This window comes from Eucyclogobius newberryi, unplaced genomic scaffold (assembly GCF_026437365.1).
Source record: "Eucyclogobius newberryi isolate DKJ021-1_F unplaced genomic scaffold, fEucNew1.0.hap1 SCAF_7, whole genome shotgun sequence".
Taxonomy (NCBI): domain Eukaryota; kingdom Metazoa; phylum Chordata; class Actinopteri; order Gobiiformes; family Gobiidae; genus Eucyclogobius; species Eucyclogobius newberryi.
Window position 1 is genome coordinate 10,051,316 of NW_027316389.1, and position 27,122 is coordinate 10,078,437.

The 27,122-nt window shown below is 40.4% G+C and overlaps 2 protein-coding genes across 3 annotated transcripts in view; both read left to right on the plus strand.

The window, feature by feature from the left end:
* ferry3 (FERRY endosomal RAB5 effector complex subunit 3) overlaps nucleotides 1-27,122 on the plus strand; it is a 452,554-nt gene that overhangs the window by 417,566 nt on the left and 7,866 nt on the right. The window lies entirely within an intron of this gene.
* The window catches only part of cdh13 (cadherin 13, H-cadherin (heart)), a 352,261-nt gene that overhangs the window by 194,045 nt on the left and 131,094 nt on the right, over nucleotides 1-27,122 (plus strand). For both annotated transcript variants that reach the window (XM_072434742.1, XM_072434741.1), the window contains one exon: nucleotides 25,852-26,030. In XM_072434742.1, coding sequence (XP_072290843.1) covers nucleotides 25,852-26,030 — 179 coding nt within the window. The remainder of the gene's footprint in view (nucleotides 1-25,851; nucleotides 26,031-27,122) is intronic.

Here is a 27,122-nt window from a genome sequence, read left to right on the forward strand (position 1 = left end):
GTATTTATATAGCGCTTTTTTACCCTCAAGGTGTTCAAATCACTTTTCCAAGCAATGTGAGTGTCTTGCCTGAGGACACAATGCGATTTCTTCCACCTGGTGTTCCAGAGGTCTCCCATCCATGCACTAAACAGGCCCTGTCTTGCTTAGCTTCGGGAAGCTGATGAGATCGGGCATTGGCAAACAGGTACGATCAGTATCTATATAGTACTAGTTCTCTTAATCAGCCTGCACATTGACACACAGGGTAGTGTAGGTTGTGACCAGTTGTGACCATTTTAGTTTGGTCCAAAGTGTTTTTAAATGAAGCGAGTTGGGTCTGACCTGGGGAGCAGATGTTTTGTACATTTTCCACAGTAAATTCAAAGCTGTGGCTCGATGCATCCCATTGTTGTGCGGTTGATGGCTCTGCCACCGCACTTTCCATGTCAACTCTGCTCTGTCCCGCAGTAACTCCGGTCACCTTGGATCTAGTCATGGATTACAGGAGTGAATGTGTGCAATCCCATTTGTTGTAACAAACACCCTCGATCTCTGTGGGCTCAGAGACTGTGCACAATCCATCAGCTGTCAGCGTCATAGTGTCACTCTGAGCTTCCCCCAGCGCCTGTCGTTTCTGTCCATCCTCTGACTATCCCTCTGCTCTTAAAATACAGCCTGCAGTGCATTCTCACATCCCGCCCTTATTCTCCACAGTCTGGTCTATGTCATACAGGAAGGTTTGAAGTAGATGGTCCCAGAACTTGAATTTCTAGAAGTTTTTGACTTTGTGTTTAAGTTATCTCCATACACCTCCTGACTTTGATTGAATAATAAACTTAAGTATAATTTACAATGCAGACCATACACGTCACCGGGACAAACCTTGTTGATGGCTAAGGTGTTGCGATTACTTCCAAACTATCCATACTCATTGATTATTCTGAAGAAGTTATGATTAGACTATATAATTTACCACTTGCTGTAAACAGTACATTGAAACACTAAAATTATTCCTATACATCTAGTTTTATCTTCATCGACCGCAGTTAAACAATGTCCTGGCTCAAAGTGTGCTGTATATATTCTGATCTACGTTATCATAGAATTAGCATAATTATATTTCATCGCTTCACTGCCTACATTATCCAGGTCAGTGTGGACCCCCAAGTCAAACTGATGATAGAGTATTAAAAAAAAAGAGCAAATCAAATAATTCATGAAGTTGGTTTTCATACCACACCAACCAGTTTTTTTTTATCTTAAATCTTAAAACTCAGGCATATTATTAGCCTCCAGACAGCACAAATAATATATAAGACAAATAACAAACAACTACCTAAATATATTCAGAAACATTTTATTGAAAGGGAACATATTTATAATTTAAGGGAACCTTTTCAAAATGGCTTATGCGGTGACTATGGAACGCTCCTGAATGTAAGCCGTACCAACCAAATATAGAACGATTTTATTTATCTTTTTTACAAACTATACAAGCCACAGGTGTCCACGCTGTAACATGATATATTTACACAGAAAAATAGTATACAGTAGTGATGCGCTTTTTGTCTTTTGAGGCGGGCCAAGAAAATCTCCTTTAGCGCCCCTAGAGGCCGTTGTTTGGGCCACAAAGTGTGTGAAAAAAGTAGTGGCTTAGTACGACTTTTACAATCATTTAATTTGTAAATTGAGTAAATTGTAGTATAATAGACCAGTAAAGAAGATAAGATAAGATAAGATAATCCTTTAATATCCACACAAGGGGAAATTTCGTTGTTACAACGCAGTAGAACAGGAGGAAAGGACTGATTATAGGAAGTTTAAAAAAAAAAAAACACTCTTAATATAACTCTTGGGAACTCTTAGGAAATAAAATAAAATAAAATAGATAAATAAAAAATAAAAAGATAAAGATAAAAATAGGATAATAATAATAATAAAAAGAATAATTAAGTATAGGATAATCTTGATTATTGTTATAAGTGGTGGGGTGAATATGTGTTTGCTTCATCCCACTCCTCTTCAAAATTGTTTATGCACTAGGGTATTTATTGAAATGATAAATAAGTTGTCCTTAAATGTATATTTGTTATTTTGAAAATGTGAGATATGATCCAACTATCCAAATAATGTCTATTTACTAACTATATGTAGTACAGCATGCCTTTTATAAATTCCAGACATACCTAGGTTTAATTGGTTTGAACAACAAATGCAGACTCGAACCACCTCTTACAAAAAGTGTTTTAACAGCATGCTCCATATGTTGTATTCAATGCCAGACCACTGTGTCATGATCATAACATTCTCAGACAAGGACAAATGAATATTACTCTGAGGCTGCAATAACTGACGAACACACTGGCATGAGAGAGCCAATAAATTATGGAGAAGCAGAATGTAGAAGGAAATCGACAATAGAAACACAGTAAAGAGATGTTCTGTGTAAATAGACATAGACATTACAGACAGTTCACTCTCACATTCATTCACGAGGGCCAATTTAGAGTCACCAATTCTACCTAACACATCATGTCTTTGGATGGTGGGAGGAGCCGGAGAACCTGGAGAGAACCCACGGTAACACGGGGAGAACATGCAGACTCCACCCAGAGAGATCTGGTCTGGGAATCGAACCCATGATCTCCTTCTTGGGAGGCAAGAGTGCTAACCGCCTTTGCCACTGTGCACCCTCAAATCAAACCAAATGTAGGATATTCTTTCTTCATGGCGCAACACAGTGATTCATATTGCCTTTGTTCTCAAACTGTGGTTTGTGCACCACATTTTTTAGCTCTTTTGGATTAGTTCTTGGTTAAACTACTGTGGAACTTTCTTCTGGCTGCAGGGGAATATACCTGACAAAATCCATCCATCATGTTATCTGGGGGCCCAGTCGCTGTGGCAGCAGCAGGGACTCCCAGACTGTCCACACCACAGACACTTCCTTCAGCTCTTCCCTGGCATTCCCAGACCAGCCGAGAGACATAGTCCCTCCAGCATGTCCTGGGTCTTTCCTGAGGCCTCCCCAGGGAGGCGTCCAGGAGACTCCGGAACACATCCCCGAGCCTCCTCAGCTGGCTCTTCTTGACGTGGAGGAGCAACAGCTGTACTCCGAGCTCTTCTGAAGTGACTGAGTTCCTCTCTCTCTATCTCTCTCTTTTTTAGGATTTTTTGGCTCTATTAGACAGGACAGTGCAGTGTGAAATGGGGGTGAGACTGGGGAAGGACATTGCAGCAACTCGTCAGGACCACTCCTATCCACTCAACCATCTCTAAGTGAGGCCACCCTGCGGAGGAAACTCATTTCAACCGCTTGTTTCCACAGTCTTGTCCTTTCGGTCATGACCATAGGTGAGGGCAGGAACGTAGATTGACCCGTAAATCAAAAGCTTTGTCTTTGGACTCAGCTCCATCTTCACCGCAACAGGCCGATGCAGCGACCGCATCACTGCAGATGCTGCACCGATCCGCCTGTCAATCTCACGCTCCATCCGACGGTCACTCAAGACAACAAGATCAACAACGAAATACTTGAACTCCTCCACCTGAGACAAGGACTCCCCACCCAGATGGAGCGGCAAGCCATATTTTTCTGGCTGAGAACCATGGCTTCTGATTTGGAGCTGATCCTGTTCCTCGTTACTTCACCCGCAGCTGTAGGCTGTGGGCCCAATGAATCCACCACAACAATTATCTGCAAACAGCAGAGATGAGAGCCTGTGGTCCCCAAACCAGACTCCCTCCATCGTCTGACTGCTCCTACAAATTGTTTTGTGTGTTGTGTGTATTTCTGTGTGTGTTTTTTGTGGCAGCAGTGCAACATTTCTTTAACCAAAACGATGTTTAAAAGTAAACGAAAGTGCAGTGGAACAACCTGATAAGTGATCTGGCTTTGCTTCCACAATACTTTGCTTTCATCCGGACTGCAGCTGAATTATATGAACCACAAGATTGATAGAACATGTTTAAACTTTATAATCATGTAAAATTGAAATGTTACATACAAATCATGTAAAGAAAGGAATCAGTTTTTAGTCTAGATTTGATCATTGTCAGAGTTGAGGCTTGTCTTACAGCTTTATGAAGATTCACATAGATACTACTGAGATAGGAACAGTGTACACCCAACATTATGACCACACAGAGTGCTTTAAGTGGACAAAACAAAAATAAATGCTGGAACTCTAATTTGCCGTTGTCAGCCATGATCAAATTAGTAAAAAATTATGTGTTTGGCAATTTGACAACTACCCTCTACTGTATTAAAATGGTATATAAATTAATTCTGCCTAAACCTCTGCATACGCTCTTCTAGTGAACATTTCAATGCCACAACACTACTACACATGCACACTACAGATCGAACTGTGTCTGCTCTACAACAACAGCACCTCAGGACAAACACAGACATCTGTGGGACACACACATTTAGAGTCCCTCACCTCTGTGGGACACACACATTTAGAGTCCCTCACCTCTGTGGGACACACACATTTAGAGTCCCTCACCTCTGTGGGACACACACATTTAGAGTCCCTCACCTCTGTGGGACACACACATTTAGAGTCCCTCACCTCTGTGGGACACACACATTTAGAGTCCCTCACCTCTGTGGGACACACACATTTAGAGTCCCTCACCTCTGTGGGACACACACATTTAGAGTCCCTCACCTCTGTGGGACACACACATTTAGAGTCCCTCACCTCTGTGGGACACACACATTTAGAGTCCCTCACCTCTGTGGGACACACACATTTAGAGTCCCTCACCTCTGTGGGACACACACATTTAGAGTCCCTCACCTCTGTGGGACACACACATTTAGAGTCCCTCACCTCTGTGGGACACACACATTTAGAGTCCCTCACCTCTGTGGGACACACACATTTAGAGTCCAATACCTCTGAGGGCCACGCAGGAGACTTGACCAATCTGCATCTGTGGTGATGCATATATTTACTCTCCAAGTGACTGGGACACAGTGAGGAGAGAGTTTACAACAGCAGGAGGAGGGCATAAGCAGAAGTTGCAGCTTTAGTCAGATCAGTCTGAATAGAAGACATATTACTCAGGCTTTAGCTCAGTCTTCTGAATCTCAGCTCACACTTTTAGCTTTGTTAAGAAAATTCTCTTTTGATGTTTGCACGCTTCAGTTTACAAACCGTTGTCATTTAGCCTCACATTAGCAAAGGCTTACTCATGTTCACATGTCCTCTACATCTCCTCAGTGCCTGTGTCCTCAGTGGGGAAGGTTGTTTTCTGTCTGGAGTCTGCTTCATCTCTGTACTTTAAACAAAAGTGCCCTTTATTGTTTTTTATTTTCATCATACCAACGAGCCAAGCTGCATGAGCTGAATCCAACGCTGATGGTGTTTAGTCCTACTTTAGACTACTTTATTTTTTTGTGAGGATTTTTTGTCCCATAGGCTTTAGTAGACAGGACATTTTGTTGAAGAACGTTGCAGCAAACTGTTCAGAGTCAGATTTGAACTCATGTTGCTGCTGATTGCTTACATGGAGCGCATGTGTGCTATCCACTCAACCACGGAGCGGCACAGTCCTGCCTACTTTCCACAGGCGTCTAATCAAAACGCCAGCACAAGACAAACTAACCAATGACAGCATTAGAGAACAGAACAGGAGACCGTGCTCACAGAAAGAGCGCTGTGTAAAGTGGAGAGATTCAGACGTGCTCCGGGCATTTGTCAGCTCCGTGCAGAGCTCTACGGTTAAAGCCCCAGGGAGAACGCACTGACCGCTCAGAGAAGTCGTGGTACTCAAAAGGGGCATTTTTAGAAGTGGTGGTACTGAGTAGTGGTGCATCCTGGTCTATTTCAAGCACGGACGGTACATTATTACAGAAATAATCTTGTCATTGAGAACAAAGTGTTCTGATCCTTATTTCATACCTTCTATCTTCCTCTCCCACAGTCCTTTGCCTCATGGTTCCTTTTTACACATTGTTAGGCCAATGCCCTGTTAAAAGTCTGACGGCTTTATCCCCTCCATGTACTGTATAATCCCCTTTCCCTCAGATATTTCATAGTTTTATCTTGTGTGTATAATATTAAGCTTTATCCATATTGATAACAAATAACATGAACATGCTATTTTTTTCATTAATATATTAATTCATATATTCAAATATATTTGAACACAAAACATACTTTTAAAGTGTAATATATACTCTTGATGGAACTGGCCAAGTGAAATTAAGATACAAAATGAACAGGAAGTCTCTATATATGTCCATGACCTCAACTTCCGCAGGCTCATGTTCATCCCTCTAGCTGCTATAAGCCAATGCTAGGGACTGATTGCTTGCTCTTTCTGCTCACATCAGATGAATGCCCGCTAATATCTTTCCAGTTTTATTCACTGAGCCAGTAGGACAGAATTACAGGGATTTTCTGGGGTAATTAATTGAAGTGTCTTTTTAAAGGGGAAATATCTTTTGTCTTGATTTAGTCGGCGGAGTCATTAGCACTGACATCGACTCTGGACAGAGGAGACGGTTCAGCTGTATGTATAATCCCACACGAGATACAGGAACTATTGAAGGTTGTTACAATAGGCCGTGCCATGCCGGCAGTTATTGCCTAAAAGAAAATGGCTTTTTTGAGTTGTCTGACACTAGTATAGATAGAATATTAGTCTTGGCAAAAATGTTGCCACTTTGAAGTAAACTTTGTCAGGAATCTGTTTTGATATAAGAACTACACTCTATAGCAGAGGTTTTGGGCCGTGGGCCGAATTCCGACACTCGCGGGCCAAACATAAGGTAAAAAATAAAACATGAGATAACGTTAAAGATAAAACAATAACAAATACATAGCTTTATATAGTTATGGACACTGTTCGACAAATCTGCTCCATGTGAAAGACTTTGAGTCCATATTCAGGCATCAGCAGCAGGTACAGGAATATGGACTTGTGATATGATTTCTGAAAGGAAATGTTGATATCAAAGACCTGTTGACTGTTGCTGCTCAAACTGACTTTTCTATATATAATAAACTATTCACATAGTAAATCAAATGAGTTCATTGTGATGGTATTCACACAGTGTCAAGCTCGGATTCTGGACAGGCCTGTCAGAGCTCACAGCAGCTTTACTTTGTCATGTTAATGCTTTATTACACTGCAGTGAGACCTGACCTGTGTGTTTTCCTCCTGATCTGTCCAGGTTTGCACTGGTTTGAATGCTTTTCTCACAGAGCTGTCCTCAGTGAAGTGCTTTACTTGCTGTTAGCTCCATATTAGCGCTGCTTTTAGCACAGCTTTAACAACACCATCTCCTCTCTTTCCTCCACATGTTTCCCATGCAACTCTTTGCCTGCTCAGACCTCTGTTCAAGTCAAGTCTGTAAAATTCCGTGCGAGTTGTCACTGTCACTGAGGAGAAACTTAAACCGCATGGCAGCGAGGGGCGGTCGCTGCGAAGGATTTTGGGACTCGTAGTGCTATAAAAACGCTATATATCTGTCAGAAATAAATAAATATCAATTAGAAATGTTTTGCAGGCCGGGTTTAAGCATCTTTGACACCCCCGTTGGAATTGACGTGATTTTTCCAGTGAGCAGAGCTTTTTGTTCCCACATTCTTATTTACATCAACACATATGTAGATGTATTGTTACATTTTGCAAATTAATGCCACATTTCAGTGTTGCTTGTTTGTTTATTGTGGTGAAAACCTTCAAATTATACTGAAGCATTTGTTTGATTTTAACTTCAAAAGAAATCACCCCTGTTAATGTCTCATTAGGTGGTTCCAAGCTAGAGCCTTTCATGTGGCCCACCTCTCCACTCTATTGATTTGTATTTTAACTAGATGTATTATATTAGATGATATAGATAAAGATTTTACCCATAATTTGAACAATATTACTTTTAACGTTTAAATATCACTAAAAACGTTATACATTTCCAATCCAAATCCCTGTGGACAGCTGCGATGCTAAATGAGGAGCTAGCTCACAAACAATCTCTGAGCGATGCACCAAATTAATTGGAAAATTGACCTTTTGAAAAACATCCCCTGTAATTATCAAATGACAAAATCATTTGTTGCCACTCTGTAAACATGAGCTGTGCACCCCACTCCATATCCTCCTCATATCCATAGCATTTAATGACAAAAAGAACAGTACACACCTGTTGTCTCTTTGGACTGTAGACAGACATATGAACAAAAAGCATGTGGCATATTGGTTGCTGAGAAACACTTTTGGTTACACTGTAGTTTAAGAATACTTGATTTTCAAACAGTGCTATTTAAAATTAGATAAAGCTACTTGTGACTCTGTTCCTAGCTCTCTCAAACCCTTTTGTGCATGGATGCATTTTTTGTATAAGCCTAGTCCTGCACCAGCCACGCCTCACAAGGGTTAGTTTGAACTAATGCAAAAAGGTGAAATGTTCAGTTTTATTGTGAATTTAGTTGACATTTGCTACATTATATTGGGCCTCTTTACTGTGGGTAAGACTTTACTTGACCTACAACATTTTACTAATTGTTTTACCAACCAATTTCATCGAGCCTGAAGGCCTATTTTAGTTCGTCATTTTCTACTCATCTAAAGAATTATGCAGCTATAACACACTGATGTAACCACAAATTGATATGGAGAAAGCACCATCTGTGGAAAATGCTAATTCTTCTCTGACTCATTGCTGTAATTTTGAGTTTTTATAGTTGATTTATTGTTTTAAACAGTTTCACTGCCCAAGGGTATTTTTTTTTTCATTTATTTTTGTGCAAATCTAGCTTTATCTTCTCCTTCACTTGGTGAATTCTTATGGAAATACAAACAAATGCAAAAACTTCTTGACAGGGGAATCGTTAATAATTCATACAGTGTCTGGGTATATGGAACGGAGAACGACTGAAAGACTCTTTAAGTTAAATAGAATTTCTTTTTCTGTGGATGTGCTGATTGTAAAGCTCTTTTGGGTAATCTATCTCTTAACGGTAAGTGCTCAGCCTGAATAAATGCAGAGTGAAAGGTTGTGATCTTTTATTTAAATCATTCTCAGAGGTCTGGCATTTTAATGAGCAGCTCTGAGCCTTTAGTCCATAGTTAGAGTTGGAGTTCAGATGGAAGCCTCACCTTTCAGTTTCAACCTTGGCTCAGCGCACCTTCCTTTAACACTGTCGAGGAAAGTAATGAATATAAATGTGAAGATAAATGTATTGATTATTACAGAGAGACTGTAAGCAGTTATTGTCTCAATTACCAGAAAGCTTCAATGAATGCTTTGAAAGTAATGTAACGCTGACCCCTGTATCTCACTCTATAGATTTTACAGGTCACATAATTAAATGTTCTACATTAGTGCTGCTCAAACAGTGGTGAATGTAACAGATGATATCCGGATTACTTAATATAAAAGTTTAATATGCATTTTTGCCCTCAGGGTTAGCTATTGTAATTGTGTAGTCCTATTTTAGATCTGGTTTAGCCTCAATTTAGCCCCTTGGTGAGATCCACTGTTCTGTGCTGTATATTTTAAATGTTTATTTTCACTATCCTTTTTTCATTTCCTGGTCTTATTGTGATATATAGCACTGACTTCAGCAGAAATAGGTGCAACTCAAAGAGAATATGTACGAACTCTGGGTGTACACTGACTCCAGTGCGGCTGCAGTTCAGTGTTACTTGCAGATTGTCTGTTACACCAACTTTGGTCCATTGAGGTCTATTTTAGAAGAATGTCACTGTGATTCACATGGTTTTACGTGAGCATACTCTTCCAATGACCTGGAAGCCACAGCAGGCCGCTGCGGATTCTTATTGCAGACCCGGGTCCCGAACCACACCCGACTGGAGTCAGTGTACACCCGGCATAAGTTTAGTGCAGTCATTTCAAGACATACCAGACATACAAATACAGGATATCCACATGTTTGCAGTCTAATCTTTGCTTCCTTCCTGTTGAATCCAGTTTGGTTAAGCATTCGCACTTCACTCAAGACAATAGTGCGTTTGGTCCAAATCAGAAATGAGTCAGGATGTTTCACGAGTTTCAAGTGGGAATCTACCTGAAGTATCCCCATCATTCTCTCTAACTATCTACCTAATCTTTATCCACCCGTAACAGCACCTGAAGCTGTATTGTGCTCGATGATGAATTAGTCAAAAAACTATTTTCTGCCATTGAGCTCAGATGAACGATCCTCTGGTGCCATTGGCTTTGGCGGAACATTAAAAAACATGCAACATTCGGACGTGGCATCCACGGGGTAATGTGATTTTCTTTAATGATGATGGGATCATGTGGTGAGGCAGATCAAGTTTCCTCTTAATCAATACTCCCAGGGCCAGTATTGGCGACACTCATTATTGCTGCATTTGTGTGCCAGACACCCAGCTGAGTCAACTCGTGTACACCAGGAAACAGGTTAAACGTTTACTTCAATTCAAGCTGTTTATTTTGGTTGAATATGAGAAGAATATAAGTGGAATTAGTTAACCTGGTATGCCATTATTATGATTACTACATTGTTATTGTGTATTGTATGTGCTTGGTCTAAAAAGGGTTGTACACAGCCAGTGGAGTGTATCCTTCATGATCTCACACCCAGACCTTCTCACCTATCCGCAGCTTTGGCTCATCGCTGCAGCTTGGTGCTTTGCCCTTTACAGCCCGAGAAGCACTTAGCTCAAATCTGACACTTACAATAGGTTTTCTGGTTCACTCAATGGGTAAAACAGGTATTAACAGCTAAGAAATCTGGTAAGGAGTCACCCACTACACCCACTGCATTTTACACAAATTTGGTGCCTCTTTTCTCACTCAACTGCTATTTAATGTTTTCTGCCTCAGATTCTTTTGGGTCAGAGAAATTCAGGTTCAGTGTGTGGCTCAGCTAAGGGACCTCTAACCTCCAACAGAGCGGAAGAGCAGGCAGCTTAGTGCAAATGGAGTGGTGGCTACAACCCTGATTATAATAATAGCACTGTTAGTGAATAGGACTAGATCATTATTAGATTTGGGCAATGTTGAAGACCAATTAAATGTACAGTTCAAAACGTAGTCCGGCATATTCACTATCTGTTTATCTTAGTTTAGTATAGGTTAGTATAAACATTTTTTTTTGTTTAGTTTAGTTTTTTAACTGTAGCCACTCCAATGACCACGGGCTCCACTTTTGCTTTCACCTTCCTTCCTTCTCAATTCATTTTTTTTTCTTCAAATTTGTCTGTTATTTGGCAGCATCATACATGGCGTTTAACGGAGTGGATGACTGTTTCGTCACGCTGAACGCAATCCTTGCCGAAGCTCCCTTTTATTGAGCTGGCTTAATTTAATTAATTTATGTTTCAATTATGAATTTAAGATGCAATTTAATTAGGCAGCTCTGATTGCACAGTTTAAACTGGGTTGTTTGTCAGCTTACTCTATTCATTAGCCTCACTATTATTTATATGCCCATTAGTGAGTGTGTCATTGTTCAACTGAGGTGAAAATAATGTCTGCTTGATTCCAGTGTCAGTCACCAAAGATGTGCTAAATATCATGTAGATGACCCAGGATCACTTAGCTTCCAGTTAGTTAATTCTTACCTTGATTGTGGTTCAAGATTGTGGTCTAAATGGGACTTATATATCTTTTTTTCCCCCTCTCTTGTTGTTTTGTTTGTTTTTGTTGTTTCATGTTTTTAATTTTGAAAAAAGAAAAAGAGATTCTGGTTCAGGAGCTCGCCAATGTATTCACCTGCAGCGGTTACTAACAGTATTGTAAAATAAAGCAATGATCTGACCAATATTGCAATACCGATTTAGTATGAAAAGTATGAATGTATGAAAAGCTGTGTTTGTTGACTTTTTGTTAATACTTTCAGAAGTGTTTTCCATCGCTGAAAATCCTATAACACTGTTTTGCTTTACCTCCCTGTGGATTGCATGGAGCTGTAGCCAGTCTCCATTTTCATTATCAGGCCGTTGCCAATGGTCCAGCTGCAGAATGTGTGAGTGAATGGGCTATGTGCATTGTGGAGGAGGCAGAAAAGGACATCTGAACCACATTTGAGACCATTCACCGTCCTCCTGTCAGCCCGGGCCTCATTATTTCATATTTACTGTAGTTTCCACCCCACACGGGCTGCACAATAGGCCCCCTATTTTCAGCTCCAAAACTGACTGTTATTGGAGCAGCTAAATTAATTTATAAAAAGTTTCCCTGTTGGCTGGATTTGCATTCCCCCTGTGAGAATAGGATTATTGCATTGCCAAGGTGAGTTTAAATAAAAAGTCCGTTCAGCAGTGATGTGAGCGAGGTGCCACCAAACTTCAGCAAACTTTGTCGGCTGAGGGATAAATCTGAATGTGCAGTTTATCACACTGGGTTGGATTTGGAAGATGTCATCAATGTAACAGATACCAGCTCCACTCAAAAGGTCCACTACTGTCTGGACTGGATGGAAACGTATCTATCTCCATGAAGAAAAAGCAGGTGACGTCACCAGGGCAACATACCGGTCGGGTTGTTTTTTAAGGGATTTTTGAGCAATAAAAAACACCTGCAAATGAATGTCATACTGTATTATACGCTTTGTGGCGCTTTGCGGCGCAATTGACCCCACTTTCTCTGCGATCGACCGGTCGATCGCGATTGACGTATGGGGCACCCCTGATCTACAGCATCGGGGGCTCTGGTAGTTGGTGAGAAGGTGGAGTTGTTGTCAGAGAACTGCTGCTTCAGACACATATTGTACTGTGATCTAGCTCTCGATACCTCCATGATAAATCCATACTTTGTATATTTGTAGCACTCTCTATCCCCAGCCCTGTGCGCTGCCTCCTTCTGCTTCAGTTTTAACTGTCTCAGTTTTGGTGTGAACCAGAGTCATTATTGAGAGTGACTTTAGTGTGTGATGGTATAATACTGTCCTCACAGTGTCCGTGTACTCATCCAAACTCATCCAACCTCTGAAAACCTCCCAGTCTGTATGACATGCACACAGCTCCTCCAATGCCTCATTGGTCCACTTCTTCGAGGTCCTCACTACAGGTTTGGGGAGGATCAGACTCTGTCTTTACGAGGGGATCGGCTGAACCATGGTGTGATCAGATGAGAGTCGTGATTCAACATATTATAATGTACGCATACTGTATATGTGTGTAGCCCAGGGCTGTGTAACTGTAATATGTGACAATTGTACAATACTGTCCTTTGTTTCATGAAAAATATTGTTATTCCCTTTGTTTTTAATTTCTGATACTGTACAAAGCATTTATTTTTTAATATACATATTGAATATTTTAGTGAAACAGTTGAATCAGGCAGTCTTAACATTTGTTTCTATTCAACCAGCAGAGTCCCATTGAGATTAAAAAACAATTTTCCAAGAAATTGCTGGCCAAGAGGCAGCTAAATTTAACACAGTTACAGCAAAAAAATAACAAAGGTTATGAAAAAGAATTGCACATTAGAGAGGCAACCTCGTCCCCAGCTCTATGTGGGCAAACGGAAATCAGAGAGCAACAGCCGATAATTTGATAGTAAGAAGTAGGAGTCAACACTTTGTGATTAAAGTACAAATATGGAGGCAGTAATCACACATAGACGTGTGCATTAAAGTGTACCGATGTCCCTGCCTCCTTGTGAAAGGTTTGTGACACGTGAATGTCACAGTGAGATGTCATGGCTCTGGTTAGTAATGAACCTCAGAAAATCATGTCCACCATTCAAATATAAAAATATCACTATAAACAAATTAAAAAACACTGAGTAAGAAGTGAGAAGGCGCTTTGTTACTTCAAATGAAGTGTTTCTTAAGTTATTTGAAGAAAATGTATGACAATTTTGTAATTGTATTTACAATAATGAAATATTAAAGGAAACTTCAATTGTTGAAATGAATAGTAGTATGTGTTAGTCTAGATACACAGTACGTTCCCTTGACACTAACTGTGCCTTCAAAAGAAGCATGCACAAGTTCCCCAACATCATAATATTTAAGTTTAAGTAATGCCTGGAAAGCAGACTTTATTAAGACAGCCCCTCTGATGTTGAGTACATGGGTGGGTTTTCAGTTTATGAGAGGCAGGGAGCAAAAGAGAAATGTCCCTCGAGAAGGACATCAAAGGTGGCACTGAAATAACTGTTTGTATTAAATGTGTTCTCAGGGGGATTAGTTTTTAGCTCCCACTTCAAATGTCCTTTTATCTTCATCATAGCATCCATGGGCAATCATTGACAAGCTCTAATTAGATATTTCTTTTTTAGTCTTCTGAACATAAGTGTACAGCACATAAGGACTGCCAGAAATACAAACAATTAATTTAGAGCGTATTGAAAAAAAACATTCAAGGATCCACTCACATCTACATATTTAGCTATCCAATAAGTCTTTGTATTTGCAGAGTTTAGCGATAACTCAACCAATATAAACTAAAAACTGAGGTGTGTTTTTCTTCTGATAATTGCACTCAAAACATATTGTATTGCTTTAAAAAACAGGTATAAGTACTCTTGTGATGAATTGCCAATAGTTTAACACATTTTTACTATTTTTCTTCTATTGTATGGTTTAGCATTCATTCTTATTCCCGTGGAGCAGCTCTGTTGCCATGATATTTTGGCCTCTGAGGTGTGTGAGATGAGCAGTGATATCTGAGCCCAGCTTCAGTCCGTGCACATTATCCACTCCTGCATCTTTTACTCTTTCCATGGATCCCAAGATGTGTTCTCATCTGTCCAATGTTTAATCTTAACAAACTAGATTATGTTTTAACCCTGATTTATCTGGAGATTGTTCTTGTGTCGTCTCACCTCAACTCAAATACATTCTCTTTATATATGAGTGTGCACCAATGTGATTATAAAATGTAAACTGAAGTTGACGTTTAACTAAAAGTATGCAAGTGTATTTATATGTTTACTGTCATTTGTGTTATATTGTGTGATAAATAAATACATCAATTGAATCAATCACAAGTTTTTGATGGACAGCTCTTTTTTTGTCGTTGTTTTTTTTTACTTTTTTATGTAACAAAAGAGCATTTTTTCTGTTTTGGCTAATGTCAATCATGGAGTTGTTGCATGCCTACTTGTAACAAAGATGGCGGATTTAGCGAATGATATGACAAGATTCTTTCTGCATGTCTCAAACTCTCTCACTTTCTAATTAGTTTCAAAGGTCAGGCTAGGATCGGCTTACATTTTTTGATCTTTTGAGCTTGAATTTTTCAACACCTTTCTGTTATCACTTGTTTGTATTGCCTGAATGTCAACTTAATCAACTGAAATCAGAGGCCTACTTACAGTATCAACTTACTGTTTGTCGTCGGATATAGTGTCATAAGTCACTCAGAAGAGGCACAAGTCTTATACTGTTTGTGACGGAGCGGCTCCGTCCCGAACTGCGTGGTCCCGGAGGAGAGCGCGTGAAGATGCGCGCCCCCGTTTCCCTGTTGTGCGCGCCACGCCAAATCATGTCATCGCAAATACACATTTTTAACCCTGTTTACCACACTTCCTACAGCGCGTTTTCCGCATCTAAGAGTGCACACTTAGAAGCATCAGTTTACCAATACCAAACACGCCACATCCACACATACACGTAACTGTGTGCTGCTTCTTCTCCTCTCCTCCCATAGTGCATTCTGGGCAAACCCGGACACATCCGTGTTTGGTTAAATGCGTCACGCGGGCTTAGGTGGTCATGTGAGCCACAAACAATTTACATAGACAATTATCTTTGCTTCGTCCATATTGCAAGGTTGTTTATTTCGTTTGATATTTTTGTATGATAAATATTACAGTGTCGTGTTTGTTGGACAGTGAAAAAGTATCCATTTATTTGTAGAAATGGTGTAAATATTATTTTTCATAATATGAAAAATTATATTTACACCATATGTCCGTTTGTAATGTGGGAGGGGCTAACGGGGGTTTAAAGGCGAGCGCTTCAGCGCTGCCTCAGTGTGTGGTGAGTTACAGTGGAGGTAACATCTGTGCAGTGGTTTTGTTTTTGAGAGAGACGTAAAGGAGAAGTCTGGACAAGCCTATATATATATTTATTTATTCATTTATTTATGTGGTTTTGCCTCAACGTTTGTGGTCACTGTAAATATTGTCTGAGCACCGTTCTTGCACTTGTTTTCACCATTGGAGAGCACAATTAAAGCACCGAAACCCTTAATCGCCGACTCAGCCTGATTTTGTTGGTGAAAATGAATGTTCAACCTCGCTCGCTGAATAAGAAGGATTTGCTATTACTTTTCAGATCACAGATTTGTTTTACCTATTCATTAAAATGCACTTCCATTTTCATTACAGTGTATACAAATAACCAGCAAAGTTCTCTTATTTACACTTTTACCCTTACACTTTTATTCAAAATGTACCCTTGAACTTCATTAAAACATCTTTAAACGTAGAACTCTTAACATAAAAAAGCTATGATTCACTCACATTTGAACTGGAACCTTTCACAACATTCACAGAAACGTCCCAGCAGACACAAATTAAACAAACCCTTTGAGCAGATTTATAAAAAGAAACCAGCAGGTGTCAAACAAGTCAGTTGTGTGCTATGCTCTGGTTCAGAACAGGATCCTGGCGGTTACAGGTTCATATTACCCAGCATGCCGTGTTCTTCACAGCTGACACCAGTTAAACTTGACTGTGTGAGCAGAGAAATCAAATGGAAACCAACAGTCCATTCTATTCTGTGTGAGAAGTAGTGTAGAGCAGGAGTCCCCAACCTTTTTTTCCACCATATAATGTAGGTTTTATTTTCACGGACCGGCCAGATAAATTTGGCAAAAATAAGTGCCTAAAAATTACAACTCACCACACGGCTGAATCAGTGGGAGCCCTGCGCTTGATTCTGTGCGATGAGGTGGTCCTATCCAGGAGTGATGGGAGACAATGACCCGCAGTGTGTTTCTCAAGTCCAGTCTGCTCTGTAGTTTTGTCTTTGTTGCTGTCACTGCAGAAAAGCCGCTTCACAAAGAGGATGTTGGAAACAGTAGTAAGGTTTTTAGTGTTCTAGTCAGGATATTCTGGCTTGATTTTCATCCAGAATGTCGGCAGTGTTGTTGCCTCAAATATACGTTTAAGACCACCAAAAAGATCTCCAAAGACTAGTTTTCTTGTGTGTCTATTTTTGGGCAACGTGTTTAATGTGACGCATTCGCGATGACGTATCATGTATAATGCACGTATCAGTTATGTCATCACGCAGGACAAGAGCAGAGATATAATATACTTGCCATTATATCTAATGGATTTCGTTGGCAATTTCCTATAAGGCTTTTCATTATATATCTACGGACAAGCTTATTAGTGTGTCATGAGGAACAGGCCAAAGTTACGTCGGAGAAAATGCTGTCGCTGATAAATGATTTACAGTTTTTGTGTAGCCCGGTAGCAAACACCTTACGGACCGGCCCAGAGGTTGGGGACCCCTGGTGTAGAGGATACACCACCATGGCTTTGGACATGGGTTGCTGAAATTGTCACTGTGCGTAGTCAATTTTGTGTCTTGTTGGCTTTTTAATTCATTTTAAAATGTTTGGAAACATTTGAATTATGCCAATACGTGCATATTCAAGAGACACATAATTTCGCACTAGATTAAGTACATTGTGAAAGTCTGAAAGTCTATAGCAACAATCATACAGCAATGTATTCATTGCAATACCTCCTGGTTCTGTTTAATGTTTTGGTTTAAAGTGGTTGGATATTCCCATTAACCTTGGATTTTAAAAGTAGCCCCTCATTTCCTAGATAATCACCTTGTATGTTTATATATATATATATATATATATATATATATATATATATATATATATATATATATATATATATGTATGCAACTGTATGCACATGGGGCTCCATCTATCTCCTGGTGAGGTGTGAAGTGGAACAGAGTCAAGGTAATGAAGAAGACGCCACTGTGTAATTACTGGGGCTGAGGAGGATAACCCGTTTACTTCACCTAATAGTTCACCTTGAAGTGCAAATTCAAAGGGGATAAAACACATGCACGCTCCCTTGCCCCCTATTTGCGTTAAAAGAACCTGTGTTGTTTAAAGTAAAATTTACATTTCCTGGTCCATTTCTGTCAGTAGTTTGGATAATGAACTGTGGCAGAGCAGCACAGGCTATTTAAGTAGACGTATTAAGCAGAAATCCTCAGACACTAGAGCTGGTTCTGGGATCTTTATGCGGTCTGAATAAAAATGTGTTGAATATCCTGTGCGGCGTATACAGTCTTGCATTGCACTTAAATATACAAGCCTCAGGTATATACACACTACAAATGTGACTCACATCAAATGTGTCGACCTTATTCTATAATTAATGTAACATTAATGGAATAAAAAGAAAAAAAGAAAATGTCTGACCATATTGAATTATTTAAAAAATCTGAAAAATGTCTTAATAATGGTCTCCATATATTGCTCATTTACCTAATGTCTTCTCAACATATCTGTATGTATACAAATATTGACTGTGATGAGTTTTATAAAGCAAACAGCAACTAGCATGCGAACAGTGCACTTCCTGCTTCGGGGATAATAAAAAGCTCTATAATTAAATGCAAAGAGCAAACAGTGGACTTATTTTAACCCAAATAATAACAAAATGTCTGTATCTTTACTGTATTACATGTAAAAAATTGGGTACAACCTCTTTAACGGTTGTGCAAACATGTACTACAAAGTCTCATCCGTCGAGCAATCCATAACGACATTGATTGCACGTTTCTATTTGGCGCATGCAGCACTTGAAATAAACAACTCTTAGCTCTCTGCCTCCCAGTCTTCAGTCTTCCACGTGTTGAGTGTGTGAGGAGATTGGAGTAAGTGGCACCTGTGTTCTCATATACTGCATATGAGGTCCGCCATGAGCCAATCCCATTGCTAACGCAGACAGATTGAGAATGTGTTCTGGATTGATTTCTATTTCAGATGAGCCGCAGTGTGCAGGGTTTTTAATTTTTCTTCCCATTACCAAATAAAACACACCCCCCCCGCTGTTGGAGGCGACATGCCGCTGAAAACACATTAATAGCAAAGGCAAACTTTTTAAGCAGCTGTCTGTGGCCGAGTCCGACACCGCAGCTCTGGAAATGTGCAGTTTGTACCTCTGAAATCGCTGCCTTTTGAAGAAGAATGTGCTTGTGCGATGGAAATGTGCGGCGCTTTGAGATCACCTGACTCCAACGAAATGCAATGCAAGGACAGCACATTTTGAGTGAAAGCATTGATTGTTGTGTTATATATTTTCCAACGCTGTCATATTGTAGGTTGAGCTTGAATCTGGGTGGGCAATTATTTTCCTCCATGGTTCCTTATTCGAATCAAGGCAAGTAGCGGAGGGCCGGCCCGCGATCATTGGTGTGAAAAAAAAATTAAATACAAAAAATTTAATATCAAATAAAATATCACTTTTCTGTCAAATATAGGCTATTGAATATATTATTTAATTCATTTCACGTCATATTTATTAAGGATATAAGTGCAGACAGATGCCAAAGGGCAAAAAATAATAATAATAATATATATATCTTTTTAAATATTACTTGGCATGTTTGGCGGGCCGGATTATAAAAACAAACGGGCCACATGTGTCCCGCGGGCCGCAGTTGGCCCACCCCTGATCTAAAGTATGAGGTTGGCAATTACGGATGGGATTTGTTCTGTAAAATTGAACTTACCGCACTATGTCAGTGTTTTTTTTTGTTTTTTTGTTTTGAGCATTCGCACGGGATGAGCAATAATAATAATAATAAGAACCTTTTTATTCATTCAAATTGCTAGAGTTTCTTCCTTTTTCAACAATGTTATGTTTGTTTTCAAGCGTTATGAACCTGTACTGTAGCGTTATTGCTATCAGCAATCAGAATGATATCTGCACAATCATATTTTAGTCTATTCGTGCTGACACAGTCCCGCAATCCAAAAGCACACAAACGTTGCTTTTGTTTTTACCTTTGTACTCCTAAGTCATGTCTTTCCCAGTGTTTGTTTTGTGTGTTTTTTTTTTACCTTTTTAATTGTAGAAAACACAATAATTGGAGTAGAGAACAGTGGTGTCCGTGGTGAATCAATATGATTCATTTTGTTCAATTATGGAGACTTAATTCCTAAATTCAGGACAATTATTGGATGAAGTAGGGTTATTTTGTACAAATAAAATGATAAATTACAACCCTGCTTCCGAAGAGTGCACACGCTTTTTCGCTCGCTCCGCTTGCTATCGCTGCTTTCCTTATTTATTTTGCTTTTTAATCAGTTTTTGTCTTCCAAACATTTTTGCTTTAGACTTTTTCAAGTAAACCAAGGATTTTAAGAACATTTTTCCAGTTTTAACGACATATCTGACGCCAGCGACATGTCCGGGAGAAGAAGTGAGAAAGACTGTGAACGCTGTCGGAAATATCAACAAGAAATTAATGAGCTGAAAACACGGATATTTGTTTTGGAATCTGAAAAAGTTCTTCACGATACCATTCCTGTGTCAACCGACGGTAAGAAGAGCACACTTTTTACAAGAAAAACTGCTACTTTCAACCTAAACCGCAGTGACTCTGTGTCGTTTCCAAAACTGTCTAAAAACCAGAAAGACCAGGCTGTTTCTTGGAACAAACTTGGAGCAAAGCCTAAACGATACAAAGATAAGGTGAAGTCACCTAAAATACAGCTCACAAACAGATTTTTACCACTTTCAGAGATGGAATTAAATGAAAAAAGGAAAGATGACGTGGCTAAAATACAGCGAGAAGGATCTGTGCCACAAGCCAAGGTCATTGTTTTAGTTGGGGACGGCGCGATAAGTCACGTGACGCATGAAAAGATAAACACACATTCTTTTCCAAGCGCCACTGTTTCTGAGATAACGTCACTCCTTCCAAATATTATGGCTAAGCATGGAGGAGCTAAACAGCTGATTGTGCACGTGGGTGCAGTGGACATGCGGCGGGAACAGACTGAAGTTTTGAAAAAAGACTTCTTGAAGTTATTCGACGTGCTTGATAAAATGGAAATCAAAACATTCATAAGTGGACCTCTTCCAAACATCGACAGGAGGATAAACAAGTTTAGCCGGCTTCTTCAGCTGAACACATGGCTGTCCAAAGAGTGTCCCCCGAGAGGACTACACTACATTGAGAACTTCTATCTATTCTGGAAACGAGAGGACCTGTTTAAGAGAAATGGCCCCCACCTATGCAGAGGTGGAGTGAGGGTGCTGACAGAGAACCTGCTCCACGCTCTGAGGCATTGGACTGGGCCTGGACAGGGTCCTGAGCAGATAGTTAGAGAAGAGAGGAATGAGAGAAGAATTCCTGCTCCATCAGCCAGAGACCGAGCCAATGTTTCAACATCAAAAGCACCACAACCTCAGCCTCCACCAAAGGATTCATCAGCAGCTGCTCCACCACCACCAGCAAAGGATTCAGCTCCAGCTGCTCCACATTCACCTCCACCGCCTCCAGCAAAGGAACAATCTTCAAAGGCCTTGGACCCATCTGTGACAAGCCCAACAACATCCCTGTCATCGCCCCTGCCTTCACACCAGCCCTGGGTTCCCCCTGCAACATCTACTCCCACTAAAGATTCATCATTCTCCTTCTCATCTTCACTCTCACCCATGGGCCTTCCCAGCCATTTTGAAAGTCTGATCAAATCAGGCATTAAGATGGCTCCACTCACGCCCAATATAGCAAGGGCTATGTCAATACGTATCAACTCTTCCCTGCACAAGCCGACTACACCAACAAAAGCCCCACCACCCATCCCCCCTCGTCTCTCACCTGGTCCCAAACTCTCCTTGGCTACAAAAGCCCCACCACCCATCCAACCTCGCCTAGCTATGGTATCTCCCATAGCTAGGATGCACTGGGTCTCAGCGTTGCCGGGACTTATTGTCATATTAAAAATCAAACCAACCCGGGGCCCTATGTAAAAAGAGCCCCCCCTAGTGCTATTTCTGTAGTCACATCATCACAGAGATGGAAAAACAAAATGCGAGTCAGGCCCAATCTGAGAAATGTGATTCATATTCCCTGTGAAAAGATAAAGCCCAGTCTCACTGAAACTAGTCTGAAACTTGCTGTGCTAAATGTCAGATCCTTATGTAACAAATCTCTCTTAATTAATAATTTTATTTCTTCTTATAATCTTGATTTTATGTTTTTAACTGAAACATGGCTTGACAAAAACACAGGAAATGTAGTTCTGATAGAATCTGCTCCACCCAACTTTAAGTTTGAATCTGAAACACGAGAAAACAAAAAAGGGGGTGGAGTCTGTGCTGTCTTTAGAGATGAAATAATTACCCGCAGGTTGTCTTTTGGGGTGTTTTCATCATTTGAGTATGTATCCTTTAAAATGGAGCTAAACGGTCTCCATCCATTCTCTTCATTGTTTTATACAAGCCTCCCCAGCACTGCCAACGTTTTATTGATGATTTTACTGAGATGCTTTCAGTCATATGCACAGACTTTGATGGTTTGGTCATTACAGGTGATTTCAATGTGCATGTTGATAATATTTGTGACAGAAACGCTAAAGAGCTTGATGCTGTCCTTGAAACCTTCAGTCTTACTCAGCATGTGAGAGGCCCCACCCACAGCAAAGGACACACTCTAGATCTCATAATTACAAAGGGGGTAAATATTTCAAATGTTAATGTGATCGATGTTGCTCTGTCTGATCATTTCTGTGTCTTCTTTGACCTGTCTGTTTCTCCCAAACCTCCGGTTGGTCCTGCAGTTGTTCAGAGGAGACACATAAGTGATGGCACAGGTGCACTGTTTATGGAAATGATAAACTTCGAAAATGTCTCATGTTCTAATGTAAATGATTTGTTGAACTCTGTTACATCTAGTGTTTTGAATGTTCTGGACACCATCGCCCCTATAAAGGCTAAAATGGTTAAAAATAAGCAGAAGGCGCCGTGGAGAAATGATGATTCGGTCAGGGCACAGAAAAGGGAGTGCCGCAGGGCCGAACGGAAATGGCGCAAGTCAAAGCTCCAGGTTCAAAAAGAGATTTACAAAGAAAAGCTGAATATGTACAACCTAATCTTATGTAGAACTAGGGAAAGATATTTTTCTGAAATAATTGGAAGCTGCAGTAACAACTCGCGTGTCCTGTTTGCCACAGTAAACAGATTAACAAACCCTCCAGCTCAGCTGCCGTTAGAACTCATTTCCACATCCAAGTGTAATGAGTTTGCATTATTCTTTAATGACAAAGTTCAGGGCATTAAAAATGCTATAAATCCCACAATGCAAAAAATTACCCTAAAACCACCAAGACACTTAGAGCTGACTCACTTTGCACCAGTAACTGACAAAACTGTCCATGAGATCATCACCAGTCTGAGTTCATCTACATGCTGCCTTGATGTGTTACCCACCAGATTTCTAAGGTCTGTGCTGAACAGTTTGTTAGCACCATTCACTCACATAGTTAACATGTCGCTTCAATCTGGAACATTCCCAATGTCTTTGAAAACTGCGGTCATAAAGCCTCTCCTAAAGAAGAGCAGTCTTGATGCCGCAGTACTGAGTCATTACCGGCCCATCTCTAATCTGCCATTTTGGGGCAAAGTCCTTGAAAAGGTTGTTTACCAACAGCTCACAGATTTCCTCTTAATAAACAACTCATTTGATGTTTTTCAGTCAGGTTTTAGACCTCATCACAGCACTGAGACTGCTCTTGTCAAGGTGACAAATGACATCCGCCTGAACACTGACACGGGCAAAGCCTCAGTCTTAATTCTGTTAGATCTGAGTGCTGCTTTTGACACTGTCGATCATGGGATCCTCTTACAGAGACTAGAGGACTGGGTGGGCATCACTGGCACTGCCCTAAACTGGTTAAGGTCCTATCTGGAAGACAGGAAGTACTTTGTTGAAATTGGTAGCTGTGTCTCAGACCACATGACCCTGACCTGTGGAGTGCCCCAAGGGTCAGTCCTGGGTCCCCTTCTGTTCAAACTCTACATGCTGCCGTTAGGTCAGTTGATACGCAGTGAAAATGTGTCCTATCACAATTATGCAGACGACACTCAGATCTATGTTTCACTATCGGCAGGTGACTATGGACCAGTGGATTCACTCTGTCACTGCATCCAACAGATCAGTTTGTGGATGCAAAACAACTTTCTCCAGCTGAACTCAGACAAGACTGAAATAATCGTTTTTGGCCCACAGAAACAAAGAGAAAGTGTTAGCGGTCACCTCCAGAGTCTCGCTCTAAAACCTACAAACCAAATTAGAAATCTGGGGGTAATAATGGACTCAGACTTGAACTTTAATAGCCACGTCAAATCAATAACATCAGCAGCTTTTTACCATCTAAAAAACATTGCCAAAATCAAAAATATAGTGTCAAAACCAGATTTAGAGAGACTTATCCACGCGTTTGTCTCCAGTAGATTAGACTACTGTAACGGCCTGCTCACTGGTCTCTCCAAACGAGCTGTAAAACAGCTGCAGTACATCCAGAACGCTGCTGCTCGGGTCCTGACTAGAACCAGGAAGTATGATCACATTAGTCCTGTTCTCAGGTCTCTGCACTGGCTCCCTGTGGCTCAGAGAATAGACTTTAAAGCAGCTCTGCTTGTGTACAAGTCTCTCCATGGCCTAGCACCAAAGTACATCTTGGATATGTTAGTGCCATATGAACCATCTCGGACTCTGAGGACCTCAGGGACCGGCCTCCTGCTGGTGCCCAGAGTCAGGACAAAACATGGGGAATCTGCGTTTCAGTTTTATGCAGCTAAAATCTGGAACAGTCTTCCTGAAGATGTGAGACAGGCTTCTACTCTGACAATGTTCAAATCTAAGCTAAAAACTGTTTTGTTTAGCTGCGCATATGACTAAAAGGATTTTTTCTTTGCACTCTTCTCTTTTGTTTGTGATTTTATTAGTTTAGAAAATCAGTTGGATTGATAATTTTTAATTTAGTTAATTTTAGTGTATTTCTGTAATTTCTTTGTGATTTGAATGCATTTTTCCTGCTGTGAAGCACTTTGAATTGCCTTGTGTATGAAATGTGCTCTACAAATAAACTTGCCTTGCCTTGCCTTGCCTAAATTAAAGGACTTTTATATGGATTCCTGAATATTTTTGCTTTATTCCAAGTTCCTAAAACCTTTTTTTGTGAATTTACCTTCAGCTTTTAAAAAATAATTGTCAAAACCCAACAAATGCTCATTTAAGTGTCAAAAAAATAATTTTAAATGTCTCTGTGCAGAGCTTGTTTTTACTTATAATTAGAATAAACCAGACATCAGAGGCCAGAATCACAAAGTCTCAGCTTCACAAAGGCTCCAGCCAATTGTTTGTGCTCCAAAGAGTTCAGGAACAGTTTCAGTTTTAATTGGGGGTCGTTTTAGGAAAAAATAGGCCACTAAGCGTTAGGGGTTAGAATGACCCCGAGGACTTCTGAATTTGTTTAAATACAGTAAATAAAACTTTTTACAGATATTTTCACAGGACTGCCAACACAGATGCAATTCACAATCAATGCAATTTACCTGAAGTCAATAGGATTTTAGATGACTTTTAACATAAAGCACATTTCTGGTGGTGGTGTTACTGCTTCGCCTCACAATACAGTATTAAACTTGTGTATTTTTATGGAGTAACGCATTTGTCAAGTTAAAAGTGAGAGCTGTGGATAAATATAATACCCTTTGGAGCATTTTAGGCAAAGCAATAACATCTTCACTGAGAAAAGTGGTGCACCTTCAGCTCGTTATAGTACAAAACATATGAAAGAAAGACACATTTTCTTTAATAGTTCACTAACAGTATCTTCTTTTGAATCCTGCAGACGCATTTAGTGACATCAGTGTGATAGCCATGTCCGTCTTGTCTCCTGCAGGAACCACTGTGATGAGAATGACGGCGTTTGATGCAGACGACCCGGCGACAGACAACGCCGCCTTGCGCTACAACATCATCAGACAGTCTCCCGACAAACCCTCTCCAAACATGTTCTACATCGACCCCGAGAGCGGAGACGTTGTGACCGTCATCTCCGCCAAGCTGCTCGACAGAGAGGTAAGGCAAACACCTGGATCAGCGCTGTCTTTGGCAGGAGGTAACTCTGGATTATGTCGCCGGCGTCTGGTGTCTCTGAGTTTGAGCCGGTTCTACAATTCCATCTTTCAAAAAACGCTGAACTGACACAGGATAAAATGGGTTTTGAGAGAGAAATGTACAAGATGACTACTAAAGTGTTAGAGGTGAGATCATTTACAGATGTGTGACAGACAAAATAGTTCACACAATTAAAATATATTGGGTTAATTGTGTCTCATAAAAACAAGATTAAAAGGAATTTACACTTTGCAATTCATTGTGTTAATTGCACTCCTTAATAGAAAGACACATTGTTTTTTTATGTGTTACTTGCAAAACAATCCAGGCCTAATCTGATGTCACATTTACAGTTTGTTTGATTTTTTTTCCCTTTTCACTGGGGTTGTACCACGGCAGTTTTTAATGGGAAAAAGTCTACTATGTGTGTGTATATTTAAAATCCTTTCATACCACGGCGAGACAACAGCATGATTGCTTTTCTAAAGGGTGACCAATGCCAGAACATCGATTGGGCCCGCTGCTGGAAGAGGAGCATTAGCTGTTGTCAGACACTTAGCGCATAGTTTAATTGAGGTGATACATGCTCATGCACAGACTCTGGCGGTGTCCAACAAGGCGCCCTGCAAAAACCTGCCATCCGGAACCAAGCATGGCCACTGCACGGCCTGATGAACAGCGCTACATACACCAGTGTTCAACAGGAGAGTAATTGATTTGAAATAAATGCCATCACTGCTGAGAATGTTTATGTGATGGAGATACTGCCGGCGTCGACTATTTTGAAAAGAAATCCCCAAAAGTAGCTACCTTCAGTTGTTTGGAGCCAAGATTTAAAAACATAATGTCCAAGTTCTGTTGCTGGAATATGATGCGTTGGAACGAGGCACTGGGCCAGACAGTAACTTGTTTGTGGACATGATGAATGTGTGAACTAAAACAGTTTCCCGAGGTACCTTTATACTCCATAGGTGATGACGGCAGTGGTTATGAACGAGCTTTCCAAGATTTGTGTTTCTGGCTCTGAAATGCGTAATCTCTCTGGATGCATTT